At 38.9% G+C, this 19310-nt stretch overlaps 3 protein-coding genes and 1 long non-coding RNA gene across 4 annotated transcripts; all 4 read right to left on the reverse strand.

Annotated features, from left to right (window-relative positions):
* Window positions 1-986: 986 nt before the first annotated feature.
* On the reverse strand, window positions 987-3359 carry LOC307037867 (zona pellucida sperm-binding protein 3-like). The gene is made up of 10 exons (XM_079679063.1): window positions 3213-3359; window positions 2950-3134; window positions 2768-2871; window positions 2608-2699; window positions 2353-2533; window positions 2174-2279; window positions 2010-2098; window positions 1361-1452; window positions 1173-1277; window positions 987-1093 (listed from the first exon to the last, which is right to left on the reverse strand). Exons 1-10 carry the CDS (start codon window positions 3277-3279, stop codon window positions 1080-1082), a joined length of 1035 nt encoding a protein of 344 aa, XP_079535189.1. The 5' UTR covers window positions 3280-3359; the 3' UTR covers window positions 987-1079.
* Window positions 3360-10235: 6876 nt separating this feature from the next.
* LOC307037876 lies at window positions 10236-10681 on the reverse strand. Its single transcript, XR_013807797.1, has 2 exons — window positions 10424-10681; window positions 10236-10356 (listed from the first exon to the last, which is right to left on the reverse strand). It is a non-coding gene; the product is annotated as an uncharacterized lncRNA (long non-coding RNA).
* Window positions 10682-11238: 557 nt separating this feature from the next.
* On the reverse strand, window positions 11239-14523 carry LOC307037933 (uncharacterized protein; the record flags this gene model as incomplete). The annotated part of the gene is made up of 4 exons (XM_079679162.1): window positions 11239-11591; window positions 14018-14121; window positions 14212-14378; window positions 14460-14523. The coding sequence occupies 4 exons, from the start codon at window positions 14521-14523 to the stop codon at window positions 11495-11497; spliced, it is 432 nt and encodes a 143-aa protein (XP_079535288.1). The 3' UTR covers window positions 11239-11494.
* Window positions 14524-15767: 1244 nt separating this feature from the next.
* Window positions 15768-18724, reverse strand: LOC307037946 (zona pellucida sperm-binding protein 3-like; the record flags this gene model as incomplete). The annotated part of the gene is made up of 10 exons (XM_079679186.1): window positions 18687-18724; window positions 18163-18304; window positions 17900-18084; window positions 17718-17821; window positions 17558-17649; window positions 17303-17483; window positions 17124-17229; window positions 16960-17048; window positions 15960-16051; window positions 15768-15877 (listed from the first exon to the last, which is right to left on the reverse strand). The coding sequence occupies exons 2-10, from the start codon at window positions 18227-18229 to the stop codon at window positions 15768-15770; spliced, it is 1026 nt and encodes a 341-aa protein (XP_079535312.1). The 5' UTR covers window positions 18230-18304; window positions 18687-18724.
* Between the last annotated feature and the right edge of the window lie 586 nt (window positions 18725-19310).

Here is a 19310-nt window from a genome sequence, read left to right on the forward strand (position 1 = left end):
GATAACGTATTTCACCTGGTGCCTGTCAACAGTCCCAGCTGCAGCAGATAACACACTGATTACAGCATGGGGAGCATCCAATCACATTAGTCCTTACACCCAATTCATTTTTATTCAGCGTCATCAGCAGCACAAAATCACCATTTGTTAATCAATTTATTATCCTGTGTGACTACCTTACATTCTTATTTAAAACACTTTAAGGATGATAGTGCATGGTCTTACTGATGTTTTGATTTAGTTTTGCTGTTATATATATTAACATTAATATATGTATACGTTGGGATTCTTTGTTCAACTTCAAGTCATGCAAGAAAAAGTTTTCTTTGAGAATTAAAAGGAGTCATTTCTAAACAAATGATCATTTGGGGGAAGGTAGTATTCCTTTATCAGATGTCCTGACCTATTCAAATGTGTTATTTTTATATCTTTGACCAAATGGAAACTCAAGGTAAGGGAAAAAGGTACATTTAAGTTGTATTCAGTTAGAAAATATCCACACTCACACATCTGAATATTAGTTGTGTTGCTATGATGTCCTCTTTTAACTGCATAAACACGTGCCATGCAGGCCATCCCTATTGATTTTATAATGATGGCCAGAAAGTAAACTATGCTACATTCAACTGCAGGCATGAGTGCCCAGAAAATAAATTCAGATCAGAATTGTCTTTTCAAATGAGGCTCAACATAAATAATTGCCATAGTTGTAATACCAGACAGATCACCATAGCTTTTAAATCTGCTGGTGTATGTAATGTCAGAATGTATATCATGTGCAGAGCAAAATGTAAAATGGAAAGTGAAAGAAATTCAGGGGCTATACTCCAACTCACATGGCCATTAAAGGTTACATTATAATTGACGGTATCTTTCAATGACAAAAGTCACACATAATTAGTAAAGTTCTACTGATGGGACAGATGGACACAGTTGAGGACAGTAGGACCTTCATATGAAGTAAGGAAACTCGTTTTATACTCAACAGGAGTTAATAGTTTTATTCATACAGAGATTATAGACAACTTTAATCTGCATATGGATGTCGTCCACCTGGGCCCTCTGTTCAGTCTCCAATCTTAGACTGGACTTCCTGTTGAGAAAATGTTTAGCAACATTAGTCTTATGGCAAGTTTTGAACAAAACTTCAAGACAAATAAATACTCATTAACCTTGGTCAGCAATGGAAACTTCTGATGCATTGTGGGCATTTTGTTGCGATGGATCCATTATGATCAGGGGACCCAACACAGAAGTGTGCATGAAGCCGTTGGATTCTGAAGTGGAAAAAAAAAACAATAACTTCATAATGAAAAAGACTAGATTAAAAAAAGCATACAAGTTAGCATGAAAGAGATACCCCATTCGTCTCCTCTCTTGGAGCGAGTGTTGCAGGTCCTAGAACAGCAGTCACACATGGAGCTCTGCATGGGGTCATCCAGGAGTTCCCATCTGAGGAGGCAGCAATCGTTAAGGCTCAAATACATCAGCATGGCTTTAAAACATTTTGTATACACAGAAGAAAAAAGCCGTTATAAAATGGTGTGATGTTTCTATAAAAAACAAAACGTAATTATAATTATAAATATCAAGTTAATGACCAAAAGATATATTTCCATCTACAGTGCAGAAAAAGGTCAACATTTTACAAAAGCTCAGGGCTTTTTTTATTTCATAAATCTCATTAGGTTGGCTGATCATTTGAGTGCCCCTCCTTTTAAAACATATATATTGTTATTCTCAAATATTTTAAAATTATCATTCGTCACAATTGTTATCTATACTTTGTTAGTTAGCAGGAGATCATTTATTATAGATATATAAAAGCACAATACTGATCAAAGTACATGCATTGATCTACTTCAAGTGGGATATGTTTTGCTAACATAAGCTAGCATCCTTGGCTAATGGTGCATACTTGTTGCTCATGGCATCAGTTGCATTCATCATATTAAACTGCTGGCCAGAACATTCTCACATACTTCCAACAAATCAAACTCTTCCCTTACCGCTCATTTTCCTTTACATAGTGGCAAGCTTTCTTGCTCTCACTTAGAACTTCAGGATCCCATGCGAGCAGTTTGCAGTGAATGTACACCTGAGGAGCACATGAAACATACATGTTTGCTAGGAACCAAATATTCTTTAGAGCACTTTACATTTACCCCCTCACCTCCTCGCCGAGACCAAACTTGAAGGACTGCAGGTAGAGGATGATTGCAGACGAGTGGTACCGAGGGAGAAACCTGGAGTTTCCCTTCACACTGTCCAGGAGACACCTGAAGAAATTCAGATCAGCGATAAGGACTAAACTCCAGAAAACAATGAAAGAAATCAGAGACTCGATCTCACCCCTTATTTCTAATGATGGGGTACACATTGCTGTTAGCCTGCAGCTCAGGCGTAGTGGCTGCCACACATTCCTCCATGAGCAGCAGCAATGGCTGATGGGACTTCTGCTCCACTGTTGCCCATATTGGCATGAAGGAGCCCAGGGGGATGACATTCGTCTCTGCTACCGCTGTTATTTGTTCTGTAAGGGGAAAAGTAAAAACGGCTTAGTGTGCATTTTTTGAGTGTTTTGCCTTTGGGCGCATGAGCCCTCACCATTTAGGAGCAGCATGTGGAACTCCAGCCCTCCTCGGCCTTCGGCAACACCTGACCCCGGGTTCAGGAAAGGAGGAACCCACCCCTTAGGTCTGAAACATATTAACAACATTTATCCCACAGCTTTAAACTTGAATTTAAATAAGAAAGCAACTCCTACCTTGGATAAACGCACTCGATGGGATACACATAAGCTGCAGGACTCGACCTTGGTTGGGGCCTGAAAGTCAGCTCATTTTTGTAGATGAGATTCTTCCCTTTCACCTGAAGAAAAAAAAAGAAGCTCATTATGACATTGAAAAGGCTGAGAGGTATTTTGGTGAAACATGGCAGTTACATTACCAGTCTTTTAAAATTGCAGTCATCTAGTTTGTAGTTAAACTCAGCTTTCCCCTCTCCCCTGGGCAGAACATGAAACCCAGATGGCATGCAGGTTCCAAGGAAGTGACGAGCTGCATATTGCCGCAGCCTCGAGGGGATCGTCCATGTGATGCTTATGGAGTCTTTTTCACACTGTACTTTGATCTCTGCAAACAAATCATTATTATATATTTCCCTACATTCCCCAACAAAAGCAGATGTTTACATACATGTGCTAAGCATACCTGCATTGGCAACAGTCGTTGCAAAAAGAGCCACGACGATCACACCTAGGTAGAGTTGAGTCCCCATGACTGAATGATCTAGATCACACAGGAAGTGGCACCATTTGTAGACTCCCTGCCAAATGAGCTGAACGAGCAACACCTGTGTGAGAGCAGGGCAGCACCTGTCTACTTATACTGGGGTGTCATTTCACATTCAATTTCATTGTAGAGTTTTCATTTGGATCATTTATATTACACTTATTCAAGTACATTTTTATTTATCTGCCTAATTGCTTCTTTTTTTTTATTCTACTGAATTTATTTTTCAAAAACTACCTGATTATTTTACATACAACACTATTTATAAAACAATACAACAATTCAGATGAAACTACTTAAAGGCAATTTTCTAAAATCAGCCCAACCATAACAAGCTTCCAAGTCAATATACCTACAGGTTAGTAAGTCAGAGATGTGAAACTACATTTAACCTTTTGTTCTACATTAATTAATAAATGATTATGGGAAGTGCCCTTTTTCTCACTTGAGCTCCCGCCCCCCAAAATGTCTGTGCACGTCCCTGGCCCCCACCGTCGGTAAATGGAAGTACTACAAAGAACCCTGTTAATTATGTGCAGTTATTTCACGACTTGTATTACATGGCTTAGTTGGACTGAAATGAATAGAGCAGCGTCCTCTGGTGGCCTCTGTATAGATCAGTTACTCCAAAAAGAAACAAAAAGATAATTACCAACATTAAAGTGTAAGAGACATTTATTTAAAGTTAGCTTTAGCCTTTTTGATTGTGTTGGTGCAGATGCCCAAAGTGCATTAAGGTGGGAAAGATGTACAGAGTGTAACGCTCCAACAGATGATCTTTGTAAGGAGGCTTTCACATCAGAGACCGAGGCAGGCCCGGCTCCAGGATGAAATGACTGAGGGGGCTGTTAAAAAATCCGAGGGGGCGATTTTTTTTTCACAACAACGAAAAATACTGGCAATGTAATGAATTGACACACCAAGCTTTTTTCCTTCTCACTGCTCTACAATCTCTTTGCTTCTTTATTTGTTATTCTGGATTTACCTCTGTCGTTCTGTTCTTTTCCTCTGATCTTTAATATTAGATAGCACATTATTAGATGGCCGAACTTTGTTTAACAGACTAACATTGATTTCCTCAATTTATAAATGGACAGGCTCTGTAATTATACCATAACCTTTTCTCCTCTATCCTCTTAACTCGTCTTCCTATACAGATTTACTTACCTCTAGTCAAGTCAGGATTAAATAAACATTAATCTGGTTGATTTTTTATTTTCAGGATTGAATGTTCAAATCAAGGCCTAAAACCTGGCATTTCATAAGAAAGTGACTAATATATAAACCAAATGTAATATTGGATCAAATACTACACCAAATGGACAGACACAGATTAAAAATTAAAATAAAGTCCCCTGGTTTGTCTCTAGTCTAGAGTCTAACTGCCATGAGAAAAATCAAATCAATGTTCCAAAATCTGTCACGAGATGTCGCTCATTGTACCAATATGGTTGATATAATACATAACATATTATTATTCTAGTAAAAGAGCTCGCTTTGGCAAAAACCTGATCCATACAGCCCTAAATAATAACAAGTAACCATCACGTGTGGTGCTATCTGTAGTTGTTTGTCTTATTTTTTGTTGATGTCAAACAACATGGATTTCAAGTCAATATACGAAAGTAAATCAAGAAATTAAGCAAACAAGCTGATCTTCAAGTTCCTCAAAAACACTGGTCTGAGGACAAGGATTTAATATGAACATTTAATAAATCAACAGTAGGTGGCGATATATGCTCCAAGGGGAAGCGATTCGCCAATAAAGACAAAAGAAGAAGAAGAAGAAGAATAAGTAGTAGAAGAAGAAGAAATACGCTAACGCTACAAACAGGCACAACACTGTTACTCTGTTGTTACTGACATGTAACATTTGATTTAACCTTGCTCTATTTTTTTTAACGCACGTTCAAAAACGGGAACATTTTCGGGAGTTTCAACCGGGTACCATCACCGAAAACGGGGACGTTTTGGTCACCCATCCGACTGTGTTTACAGCTAGCACACACGCTAACATTAAGACTACTGTAGCTCACTTGGGGTTGAGGCTTTTTTACACGTTGCTTGACTGCCTGCCCACATATCTCATCTAAAACTAGTAACGTGTATTGTGGAAAACAATTATTTAAAGTTATTTAATAATTGTGACATTTATTGTACTTTTTGATGGATGAATGATGCTCAAAGTGAGCGCCGGGCCCGGACCCGGACCGAGGCCTGGATCCAACTTGAAAAGGAGTTCTCGATTTAGGTTCAAATTTACTAAAGTACTTTTCGCTTTAGGTGAGAAAACGACTGCTGTGTCTCAAGTATTTTTTTCCAATACATAAATCTTAGTATCACTTTTAACAGCTCATACAGACTGCATTATAAGCCTATTAAAAGTGATACTAGGCGAAAAAGGACTATAAAAAAGTTGCATGAGGAGACTACCTACATTTCCACGTTTATAAGGTGTCATGTGTTACGTTAAGCTAATTCCATTGGATGTTGTCATATAATGACTCCTACTGTCCTGTGCTTTAGTAAAACCTCCAGTATGTGAGTGTTGAAGATATGCATAGCATACAGTGTTCTTCCAGTTATGCACTTTGGCGGTGGTGGTGTTCGTGGGAATTTGGGGATCTTTGCACAGATGTATGAGAAAATAAACGTTTGTATTTTATGTACAGTATGTTATTAAACAACTGGGATTGGAACTGGCTCAGATTTAGTTTTGATTGTTGGTGTTTTGTCATATTCTGTGTTTTTAAAAAGGCTCTTTTTAGTCGGAGCCGTTCACCGTCATTGTGAGTGACTCCGTGCTGTGTGCCGTCATGGATCACTCTGGAAATGTTCCAACAAATATATAAAACATTTCAGAATCATCCTAAACTTCTTTTCTTTTGCTTTCACCTCATAAATATTGACTCACCTCACGTCATGTTTCAGTATTATCAGAAATGATTTATCCTGAAAACATGCATGAAAATATCCTGCTCCATCTATTAAAAATGTTTTGATTTATTTTGATTTGATAACATTTGAATTACACGTAAAAAAAGAAAATTCACAAAGGACACAAAAACAAAATGTTCAAATAGAAAGTTTACTGAACTCAATCAAAATATATATTTATTATTTAATTCAAACCAGATTTTTTTTGTATCAGATCATTATCAAGCAAGTTTTTGTATAACATTCTTAATTCCTTAATATGCAGTATCTCTAAGTAAAAGCTAAATAAATGTTTTCATATTGACAAAAAATGTCTTTAATTGCAATCATGTTAAGCCATATTTATGCATGAAGGTGTAGTAAAACGGCTAACACTAAGATAAAGCAACTTGATCATGACCAGACGTTTTGGAGTTGCTGATTTAATAGAAACATTTTAAGCATGTGACCTGTTGCAAGTTATTAAAACAAATGTTTTTCATTCTTCATAATCAGTAAACCTGCAGATAGGGTTAAATACAAACACCAAATTCGTTTTTCTGTTTGATCCACCTGCTGGTAGGAACAGAAAATATGTCCAGTTAAAACAGTTACAGTTATAAAACAAATACTCTGCACCTCATTGTTGCTTGAACCGAATGAGATGAAGTAACTGAGTTATTAGAAACTGCTCATAAAAAAAAGTTACCAACCTACAAAATGTGTTTTCTGTAGGCCTTGAGACTTTCCTGTATTCTTTACCTGGTTCTCGTTCACATGCTCCTGGCTGTTCCTCTTGTTAAGAATTGCTCAGTTGCGTCATGGCCTCGTCAAACAGCGCTCTGGCAGTCCCTTTATACTCACTCCATGGCTTATCTCGGGTTTTCTCCTTGACTTCTTCAGCCAACTTCTCTTTTACTGCTTTCATCAAAACCTCTTCAAGCACATGTTCTTCTTCTGTGAATATCAGTTCCTCAATCAGATGTTTACTGTCGAAACAACTTGGTACTTTTTCACAGCATTTGCATCGTTCACAGAATGACAAGATGAAAGCCACAATAGTGATACAAAATGCCCAAAAGCCACCGTAATGATGAAGAAAGATAAAGAAAGAAAGATGGTTATATTATAACAGCAAAACTGCATTCCTGTTGTTTTTTTTAATATGGAAGTGATTCTGGTAAAGTAGATCGAGAGTGGAAGCACTCAACTGGGAAGAGTTTTTCAGTTCTTCAATGATGACTCTCTGGTTGTCCGTGATATTCGCCTCAGCTTTGCAGGCTAACTGTACCTGTTTCTCAGAGCCGTCATTCTTACAGCAAACATACCAGTCTCCATCGAGGAGCACAAAAGCAACCCACAGCAGATATAACTACAACAACTCTATTTGAGTTCTTGAACAGAAACAAATACATGAATACATAAAACTAAAAACACATACTAACCTCTCTCTCTCCCTCTCCTCCCTCTCTGTTAAGAAACACATAACAAGCAGGCTAAGAAACCACTCTCCAATAAGCAAGTGGAATGGATTTGATAGTGAAGCACTGACACAGCTCTCTACAAAGTGTGGCGAGTGGATAGACCGATTCACGGACTTTCTACATGGTAGAAGTGGGGGGGTCAAAACTAATCATTTCAAAAAGTGTCATATAATGGCTGCGACGCCCATGATGCAAAAAAGACAGTTCCTCTCCTAGTTCAATAAATATTAGGCTAAATCATCGTCTCTTTAGTCATGAAGCACAGAGACAGCTCTGGTTAAAGTCACAAATGACATTCTAATAGCCTCAGACAAGGGACTTGTCTCTATTCTTGTCTTGCTCGATCTTAGTGCTGCATTTGATACTATCGACCATGATATCCTATTGCAAAGACTAGAGCACTTAGTTGGCATACAGGGAACTGCTTTAGGCTGGTTTAGGTCCTATCTATCTGAACGCTCTCAGTTTGTACATGTCAACGATGAATCTTCCATGCAAACCAAAGTTAGCCATGGAGTGCCACAGGGCTCAGTGCTTGGACCTATTTTGTTCACACTATATATGCTTCCGTTAGGCAATATTATAAGGAACCATTCTGTAAACTTTCATTGTTATGCGGATGATACTCAACTATATTTATCAATCAAGCCTGATGAAATTAATCATCTAAATAAAATTCAAGACTGCCTCAAGAACTTAAAAACGTGGATGAGCTTACTTTTTTTTTATGTTAAACACGACCAAAACTGAAGTTATTGTACTTGGCCCGAAGAATCTACGAAACAAATTATCTAAAGATATACTAACTATGGATGGCATTAATTTTGCCTCCAGTGAGACTGTAAGGAATCTTGGTGTTATATTTGATCAGGATTTATCCTTTAACACCCACATAAAATCAATTTCAAGGACCGCCTACTTCCATCTACGTAACATTGCAAAAATCAGGCATATCTTGCCTCAAAACGATGCAGAGAAACTAATCCATGCATTTGTTACTTCAAGGCTGGATTATTGTAACTCCTTATTATCAGGGTGTACCAAGAAGTCAGTCAAGTCGCTTCAGCTGATTCAAAATGCTGCAGCTCGTGTACTAACCAGAGTTAGGAAAAGGGACCACATTACTCCTGTTCTGGCTGCCTTACACTGGCTCCCTATAGAACACAGGATATCATTTAAAATTCTTCTTCTCGCCTACAAAGCCCTTAATGGGCAGGCGCCATCTTACCTTAAAGAACTCATTATACCCTACTGTCCTACTAGGGCATTGCGTTCCAAGAATGCAGGGTTGTTGGTTGTTCCTAGAGTCTCTAAAAGTACAATGGGAGCCAGAGCCTTTTCTTATCAAGCTCCACTTTTGTGGAATCAGCTTCCAGTTTGTGTTCGGGCGGCAGACACCCTATCCGTTTTTAAGAGTGCGCTTAAGACCTTCCTTTTTGATAAAGCTTATAGTTAGGGCTGATTAGATTCAGCCCCTAGTTTTGCTGATATAGGCTTAGTTTGTCGGGGGACATCTTACTTCTTCCTTCTCTCTGTCTATACCTGTGTACTCTCATGTTCCGATTAACCCAGCTTCCCCAAATGTCTTTCTTTTTGGTGTCTATATACGCCGGGATCCGGACTCATGGATGATCCTGCGGTCCTGTTTCATGGATCGCGAGTCCTGGATCTTGAGTCGTGGCTGTGGTCCTGGATCATAAGACCTGGATGGATATCCTCGTGGATTCATCTTCCTATTATACACACATGCATTTCCAAACATTTGGACTACCTATGTTGCAAATGTATTATCTTTTCAATTTACACACGGCATTTATTGCACGTCTGTCTGTCCTGGGAGAGGGATCCCTCTGTTGCGCTCCCTGAGGTTTCTCCCTTTTTTCCATTTAAACTGTGGGTTTTCTCTGGAAGTTTTTCCTTGTACGATGTGAGGGTCTAAGGACAGAGGGTGTCGTATTGTCCTACTGACATTCTGTACAAACTGTGAAGTCCACTGAGACAAATGTAACATTTGTGATATATAAATAAACTCATTGATGAACCAGAACAGCAACATATTTCAGCTAAGGTGAATAGGAGCGATAGAGTGTATTATGTACCAAGAATCAGTCTGCAATTGAAAGAGTTTGACAATTACATGTTGAACAAGTCCATACAACAAAAAAAGGGCCAATTGAGTACAGTGCTGAAAAGCTTTGAATCCATTCTTTTCATTGTTCAGCCATAATATTCTTTGGACAATTACTGAGTTTAGCCTTGACCTGCTTGAAGAATACAGAATTAACAGTTAATGCTTATCATGTAAGTATTTTAGAGTTCTTGTTTGGAAATTTGAACAAAAAGTTGAACGTAATCATATTGCTTTCAAAGATTTAGTGATCAATATTTCTGGGAAATTGACACAGGAAAAAAGTTCATGACATTGAACAGAGCTGGAAATGTTCCCAGAAATAAGACCAGGTCATCAAGATTCAGTAATACAGCTCAGTTTAAACCATTTCACACAAAAGGCAAGTCAAACCCAATCATTTGAGAACTTAAATTAAGTGGTTCGGAAACCTTTTTAAATTTTTATTGGCCAAATACAATCTGAAATGCATAGAGAAACAAGAATAAAAACCAAATTCAGATTGAAGAAACCAGTCAGCGAAATGGATCCATTCCTGTTGGGAGAACAAAGTTTAATATAGCCGTTCAGAATAAATGTATATTGCAATACGAAACCCTTACCTTCAGGAATTCATATCTGTGATGGTAAATGGCCCAATGACTGCTTTTTGTACCATTCCATGGTTCTCTGCAAACATATATATTTTAGTACAAGTCAACCAAACAAGTGTAAAACAGCAGAAGTTGTGTACATACCTGACGCAACACTCCTCTGCCTCCTTGACTTGCATTTCGATTCACAGCAGTCACAAAGATTGCTCTGGGCCAAGTTGTCCAGCAACTCCCAACTGAGTTCATGAAGATTGGATGAAAAGATAATTAAAATGCATCTCAACTCTTTCAAATAAAGTCTCCACAAAGTTTGAATAGTTATGAACGGGATCCATCTGTATCTTCAGTAGACTGGCTTAAGCTGAATAAGTCATCTCATGTAAAACAAATTAACCTACAAGTCAAATTCTGATATATTAAAGTAATATTTTTACCCATGCCCTTCGACAAAGTGGCAGGCTTTCTTAGTGCTGTCAAGACCATTGGGATCCCAAGCCAAAAGTTTGCAGTGGATAAAGACCTGTTGAGTAGAGGGGAAATATAGGCGTCATGGCATCAATTAATCTCAGTTTCCACAATAAAACCTTGAATCTTAAAAAAAATGTAAAGGCCAATGTACCTCTTCTCCCATAGCAAACGTAAAGGTCTGAAGTGATAGGCGGATCTCCGATGACTTTTGCCTTGGTTCGAATTTTGATCGTGACGACACACTTTCCAAAAGACATCTGTTGGGTTAAAGAAAATGTATTAGCATTACTACCAAGGTTTAGACCAAAATACTTTTTTTTTTTTAAATCAATGCTCATTGCCATGAGTACCCTTTATTGGAGATGATAGGGTACATGGTGCTTTCAGGGTACAGCTCTGGTGTGGTAGCTGCTACACATTCCTCAAGAAGCAGCAGCAAGGGCTGATGGGTGTTCTGCACCACACTAGCCATGATGGGGATGATGGAGCCCAGAGGAAAGCGTGTAGATTCAGCAGGGCCTGAGAAGTCGTCTAGGGCAGTAAACAGAGGAAGAGTCATTAAGTTACAAAAGTCAGGGAGAGCTGCCGTTCGTAGAGAGTTTCTCATGTTGTTTACCCACCATTCATCAGGCCAATGTTAAACTGCAGATCTCCTAGACTGTAGGTTTTAAACACCGGGTCATAGATCGTAGCATACCAGTCTTTGGGCCTGCACAAAATAAAGCAGAAGGGTACAGAAAATGCTGCAAAGTGAAACTATTGAACTTTTTTGTGCAAGCTTGTTTACTCCTACAGACAAATTCTTTATTCTTATTCCGCCGGGTTATTTTGTCCGTCTTCTTCTCCCACATCGCAGAAACTTCGTTCAAATATTACATCTCATTCATAATTCCCGAGATACATCCCATTTTTAACATGGAAGTGAATGGAGAAACTCTTCAGACTTGAAAAATCGTCATGCAACTTCAACTGCAAACTGTTCCTTCACACTTTCACTCATAAACATCATTCCAACTTTAAAATGTTACACATCTTTCTGACATTATTCATATTAAACAACTTTTAAATCAGATTCATACTTTTAGAAATATTAAACATTGCTCAGACCTTGGTAAAGAGGCCTTCTTCAGATTTTAACATTAGTGTGTATTGCGCAGCTCGTTAATGCTAGAGTGCTTGAGTCACAGCTAAAGTTGAGGCCGCTTGAAATTCGCCTTCATATATATATTTTAAACCTGCCATAATTCCCAAACCCTACACTCCTGAGACATCATTTCTCATGAGAAACGTAGAAAAACATCTCGTAGCTCAATTAAAGCCCGTTGTACATTCAGGCTCATCTTTCCTCACAGCACAAATGCCACATTATTGACCCCAAAAAAAAAAAAAAAAAAGCACACTTCAGATGCCAAGGGTTCTTGAGATGCTTCACACGTTGAAATTTCACCGATATGTTACGGTTCTTCAACAACTTTGACATGCAACACGTTTATCTCTCATTCAGAACAATGGAAAGGCTCTCCTCTCACTGATAACTGCACATCACCATGGAAACCTTTGATCTCTGGGCTCAAGGACAGGTGTTTCATAACGTTGTTAGCTCAAACACCTGTGTGATGGAACATGATGATGTCATAACTCCAACTGACATGCTCAGAACGCCACCAACCATCACATGATGGTTAACACTGTGGCCCTGAACAGCTCTACATCAAATCTGATGTTACGTAATGTGGTGTTACTATGGCAAAGCATCCCTCGCCTTAAAACACGATGTCGCTGTAACTTCAATGGACACAGTCCGATCGTCCGCCAAACTTCGCTTGTATATCACCGGTCCATGCCTTAACAGCTCTATGCCAAATCTGAGATCTCACCATCTGCCGTTTCCATGGAAATGCATCCCTCGCCTTAAAACACGATGTCGTGATACCTAAGCAAATGGTCTGAAACAGCACCATACTTCAGATAATGGTTAATGATCTGGCCCTCAACAGCTCTATGTCAATTATGGGGTTTCATCCTATGCCGTTTCCATGGAAACGCATCCCTCGCCATAAAACACAATGTTGTCGTAACTAATATGAAAATGGTCAAAACACCACCAGACTTCAGATGACAGTTAATGGTCCAGCCCTCAACATATCTGTGCCATTAGTGAATTTTCCTCAAAAAGCTGTTGCCATGGGAACGCATCCCTTGCAATAACACAATATTGCTTTAACTCCTATGGAAATGGTCAAAAAGTGCTAAAACTTCACATGTGTGCCAACAGTCCAGCCGTGAAGACATCTACGGGACAGTTGAGATTTCTTCAAATTCCGTTGCCATGGTAACACGATGCTCACCTTGAAACATGGATCTCTTCAGTGAAAACGCTCCAAACTGCCCAAAATGTAACAGGTTCGATAACGATGAAGCCATCCACATATCTAAGCATATTATGGGGTGTCAAATACCGTTGCCATGGCGACAGATCATTTGTCATCAAGTTAGTGCAATAGTTTGCTGTTCAAATATTCTGCTGCTTTTCCACTTTCTTTTCTTCTCACACATTCAAGCCCCCAGTGTTCATGTATCATTTCAATCTAAATTCTTCACTTTCTTCTTACACATTACATTTAAGCATAGCAATTCAGGATCAGCATAAAGTATTGCCACTAGTAATTTCTTCAGGAATTGCATTCTCTAGTTATGAACTGTTACGCCTAAGCTAAAAGACTTCCTCCAAAATGCAAAAAACTAGAGTGAACTTAAATTTGTGATGTTCAATTAAAACTATGGGAAAAACTCAATTGACAATGAATTGGGAACACAGTGTACCTTAGGGATTGTTCTCAGTAAATATACATTTTTTTGTTGAGAATACTTCAATAGATTTAGCTAATTTTGGAATAGAACAGAAACTGGCTATAGATTCCCTAAATCAGTCTCCCATTAATTGTCTGTAGAGCAGCTTCAGACTTCATACTTGATGACATCACAAGTTTAAGACTGACATCCATGCTTGGTGGCTTTGAGAGGGAGCAACTTATTATCAAATTGAACTTTCCCAGGCCATGAAAATTCCACATTGGAATGGTTTGTTAAGGGTAGTGTCACCCTTTAGCACCTTATGTTGGTATGAACACTAACCTCTCATATGCACAGACAACTGGGTGGGTGAAAGCCAAATTGTAAGAATCCGCAGAAGCAACGTAGGTCAGATCATTGCTGTACACTAGTGCATCCCCGGTGACCTGTTAGAGAGACAAAGATCCCCCTGAGAGAGCTGTAGGAAATATAGCAGACTCACAACTTGCAGGTTTAAAATATATATACACACATACCAGTCTCCTAAAGTTACAGTCAGTGAGATCCACATAGAAGTAGGCCTCTCCTGCTGAGAAGCTAGTTGGGAAACAGTTACCCAGACGGAGAAGCGATGTATCGGCCTGGGGTCTTCTTTCTGTCCACATCAGCGTCACAAAATCTGGCCCACAGTCCACTTTCATGTCTGCAACACAAATAAATTAAGTTCAGACTCAAATATTTGAGTCAAGGTTAATAACAAAACTTTAATTGTTTCCAGTCTTACCTGCATATACTGCCATGGCAGCTGCCAGGCTCAGAAGCAGTGCACCTTGACAAAATGAAACCATCATGACCGAATGCTTGCTACTGACACAGTGCATGTTCTTATACCTTGTTCCTGAGAGGCATTCATCAAGATAACGTATTTCACCTGGTGCCTGTCAACAGTCCCAGCTGCAGCAGCTAACACACTGATTACAGCATGGGGAGCATCCAATCACATTAGTCCTTACACCCAATTCATTTTTATTCAGCTTCATCAGCAGCACAAAATCACCATTTGTTCATCAATTTATTATCCTGTGTGACTACCTTACATCCTTATTTAAAACACTTTAAGGATGATAGTGCATGGGTTGTCTTAATGTTTTGATTTAGTTTTGCCGTTATATATATTAACATTAATATATGTATACGTTGGGATTTTTTGTTCAACGTCAAGTCATGCAAGAAGTTTTCTTTGAGAATTAAAAGGAGTCATTTCTAAACAAATTATCATTTGGGGGAAGGTAGTATTCCTTTATCAGATGTCCTGACCTATTCAAATGTGTCATTTTTATATCTTTGACCTAATGGAAACTCAAGGTTTGGGAAAAAGGTACATTTAAGTTGTATTCAGTGAGAAAATATCCACACTCACGCATCTGAATATTAGCTGTGTTGCTATGATGTCCTCTTTTAACTGCATAAACACGTGCCATGCAGGCCATCCCTATTGATTTTATGTTCATGGCCAGAAAATAAACTATGCTACATTCAACTGCAGGCATGAGTGCCCAGAAAATAAATTCAGATCAGAATTGTCTTTTCAAATGAGGCTCAACATAAATAATTGCCATAGTTGTAATACCAGACAGATCACCATAGCTTTTCAATCTGGTGGTGTATGTAATGTCAGAATGTATATCATGTACAGAGCTCAATGTAAAATAGAAAGTGAAAGAAATTCAGGGGCTATACTCCAACTCACATGGCCATTAAAGGTTGCATTATAATTGACAGTATCTTTCAATGACAAAAGTCACACATAATTAGGAAAGTTCTACTGATGGGACAGATGGACACAGTTGAGGACAGTAGGACCTTCATATGAAGTAAAGATACTCGTTTTATACTCAACAGGAGTTAAAAGTTTTATTTATACAGAGATTATAGACTACTTTAATCTGCATATGGATGTCGTCCACCTGGGCCCTCTGTTCAGTCTCCCCAATCTTAGACTGGACTTCCTGTTGAGAAAATGTTTAGCAACGTTAGTCTTAAGGCAAGTTTTGAACAAAACTTCAAGACAAATACCATAAATAAATACTCATTAACCTTGGTCAGCAATGGAAAGTTCTGATGCATTGTGGGCATTTTGTTGCATTGGATCCATTATGATCAGGGGTCCCAACACAGAAGTGTGCATGAAGCCGTTGGATTCTGAGGTGGAAAAAAAAACAATAACTTCAGAATGAAAAAGACTATATTAAAAAAAGCATACAAGTTAGCATGAAAGAGATACCCCATTCGTCTCCTCTCTTGGAGCGAGTGTTGCAGGTCCTAGAACAGCAGTCACACATGGAGCTCTGCATGGGGTCATCCAGGAGTTCCCATCTGAGGAGGCAGCAATCGTTAAGGCTCAAATACATCAGCATGGCTTTAAAACATTTTGTATACACAGAAGAAAAAAGCCGTTATAAAATGGTGTGATGTTTCTATAAAAAACAAACTGGTAAAATTATAAATATCAAGTTAATGACCAAAAGATATATTTCCATCTACAGTGCAGAAAAAGGTCAACATTTTACAAAAGCTCAGGGCTTTTTTTATTTCATAAATCTCATTAGGTTGGCTAATCATTTGAGTGCCCTTCCTTTAAAGGCAAGGCAATTCAAAGTGCTTTACAAAAAATGAAACACATTAAGAAAATGGCATTTTAAAATCAGTCATTAAAAAGAAAAGATAATAAAATAAACATTAAAAGTAGAGTGCAGTTTAAGATGTGAATAGTTCAATTAAAAGCAGCGACAAAAAGAAAAGTCTTCAGCCTGGATTTAAAAGTAGTAAGAGTTGCAGCGAAACTGAAGGTTTCTGGGAGTTTGTTCCAGATGTTTGGAGCATAATAACTGAACGCTGCTTCTCCATGTTTAGTTCTGACTCTGGGGACAGAAAGCTGACCAGTCCCTGAAGACCTGAGAGACCTGGATGGTTCATCATTTAGCAGGAGGTCAGAAATATATTTTGGGCCTTTAAAACAAATATTGTTATTCTCAAATATGTTGTATTGATATCTATACTTTGTTAGTTAGCAGGATATCATTTATTATAGATATATAAAAGCACAATACTGATCAAAGTACATGCATTGATCAACTTCAAGTTGGATATGTTATGCTAAAATAAGCTAGCATCCTTGGCTAATGGTGCATACTTGTTGCTCATGGCATCAGTTGCATTCATCATATTAAACTGCTGGCCAGAACATTTTCACATACTTCCAAGAAATCAAACTCTTCCCTTACCGCTCATTTTCCTTTACATAGTGGCAAGCTTTCTTGCTCTCACTTAGAACTTCAGGATCCCATGCGAGCAGTTTGCAGTGAATGTACACCTGAGGAGCACATGAAACATACATGTTTGCTAGGAACCAAATATTCTTTAGAGCACTTTGCGTTTACCCCCTCACCTCCTCGCCGAGACCAAACTTGAAGGACTGCAGGTAGAGGATGATTGCAGACGAGTGGTACCGAGGGAGAAACCTGGAGTTTCCCTTCACACTGTCCAGGAGACACCTGAAGAAAATCAGATCAGCGATAAGGACTAAACTCCAGAAAACAGTGAAAGAAATCAGAGACTGGATCTCACCCCTTATTTCTAATGATGGGGTACACATTGCTGTTAGCCTGCAGCTCAGGCGTAGTGGCTGCCACACATTCCTCCATGAGCAGCAGCAATGGCTGATGGGACTTCTGCTCCACTGTTGCCCATATTGGCATGAAGGAACCCAGGGGGATGACATTCGTCTCCGCTACCGCTGTCATTTGTTCTGTGAGGGGAAAAGTAAAAACAGCTCAGTGTGCATTTTTTGAGTGTTTTGCCTTTGGGAGCATGAGCCCTCACCATTTAGGAGCAACATGTGGAACTCCAGCCCTCCTCGGCCTTCGGCAACGCCTGACCCCGGGTTCAGGAAAGGAGGAACCCACCCCTTAGGTCTGAAACATATTAACAACATTTATCCCACAGCTTTAAACTTGAATTTAAATAAGAAAGCAACTCCTACCTTGGATAAACGCACTCGATGGGATACACATAAGCTGCAGGACTCGACCTTGGTTGGGGCCTGAAAGTCAGCTCATTTTTGTAGATGAGATTCTTCCCTTTCACCTGAAGAAAAAAAAAGAAGCTCATTATGACATTGAAAAGGCTGAGAGGTATTTTGGTGAAACATGGCAGTTACATTACCAGTCTTTTAAAATTGCAGTCATCTAGTTTGTAGTTAAACTCAGCTTTCCCCTCTCCCCTGGGCAGAACATGAAACCCAGATGGCATGCAGGTTCCGAGGAAGTGACGAGCTGCATATTGCCGCAGCCTCGAGGGGATCGTCCATGTGATGCTTATGGAGTCTTTTTCACACTGTACTTTGATCTCTGCAAACAAATCATTATTATATATTTCCCTACATTCCCCAACAAAAGCAGATGTTTACATACATGTGCTAAGCATACCTGCATTGGCAACAGTCGTTGCAAAAAGAGCCACGACGATCACACCTAGGTAGAGTTGAGTCCCCATGACTGAATGATCTAGATCACACAGGAAGTGGCACCATTTGTAGACTCCCTGCCAAATGAGCTGAACGAGCAACACCTGTGTGAGAGCAGGGCAGCACCTGTCTACTTATATGGGGTGTCATTTCACATTCAATTTCATTGTAGAGTTTTCATTTGGATCATTTATATTACACTTATTCAAGTACATTTTTATTTATCTGCCTAATTGCTTTTTTTTTTTATTCTACTGAATTTATTTTTCAAAAACTACCTGATTATTTTACATACAACACTATTTATAAAACAATACAACAATTCAGATGAAACTACTTAAAGGCAATTTTCTAAAATCAGCCCAACCATAACAAGCTTCCAAGTCAATATACCTACAGGTTAGTAAGTCAGAGATGTGAAACTACATTTAACCTTTTGTTCTACATTAATTAATAAATGATTATGGGAAGTGCCCTTTTTCTCACTTGAGCTCCCGCCCCCCAAAATGTCTGTGCACGTCCCTGGCCCCCACCGTCGGTAAATGGAAGTACTACAAAGAACCCTGTTAATTATGTGCAGTTATTTCACGACTTGTATTACATGGTTTAGTTGAATACTCGATTTTGATTGGTCAATTCAGAACACGTGACACGTTGTTAATCCAGAACAGACAGACCGCTGTCATGGACTGAAATGAATAGAGCAGCGCCCTCTGGTGGCCTCTGTATAGATCAGTTACTCCAAAAAGAAACAAAAAGATAATTACCAACATTAAAGTGTAAGAGACATTTATTTAAAGTTAGCTTTAGCCTTTTTGATTGTGTTGGTGCAGATGCCCAAAGTGCATTAAGGTGGGAAAGATGTACAGAGTGTAACGCTCCAACAGATGATCTTTGTAAGGAGGCTTTCACATCAGATACCGAGGCAGGCCCGGCTCCAGGATGAAATGACTGAGGGGGCTGTTAAAAAATCCGAGGGGGCGATTTTTTTTTCACAACAACGAAAAATACTGGCAATGTAATGAATTGACACACCAAGCTTTTTTCCTTCTCACTGCTTTACAATCTCTTTGCTTCTTTATTTGTTATTCTGGATTTACCTCTGTCGTT

The sequence above is a fragment of the Notothenia rossii genome (genome assembly GCF_949606895.1).
Source record: "Notothenia rossii genome assembly, chromosome: 4".
Classification (NCBI taxonomy): domain Eukaryota; kingdom Metazoa; phylum Chordata; class Actinopteri; order Perciformes; family Nototheniidae; genus Notothenia; species Notothenia rossii.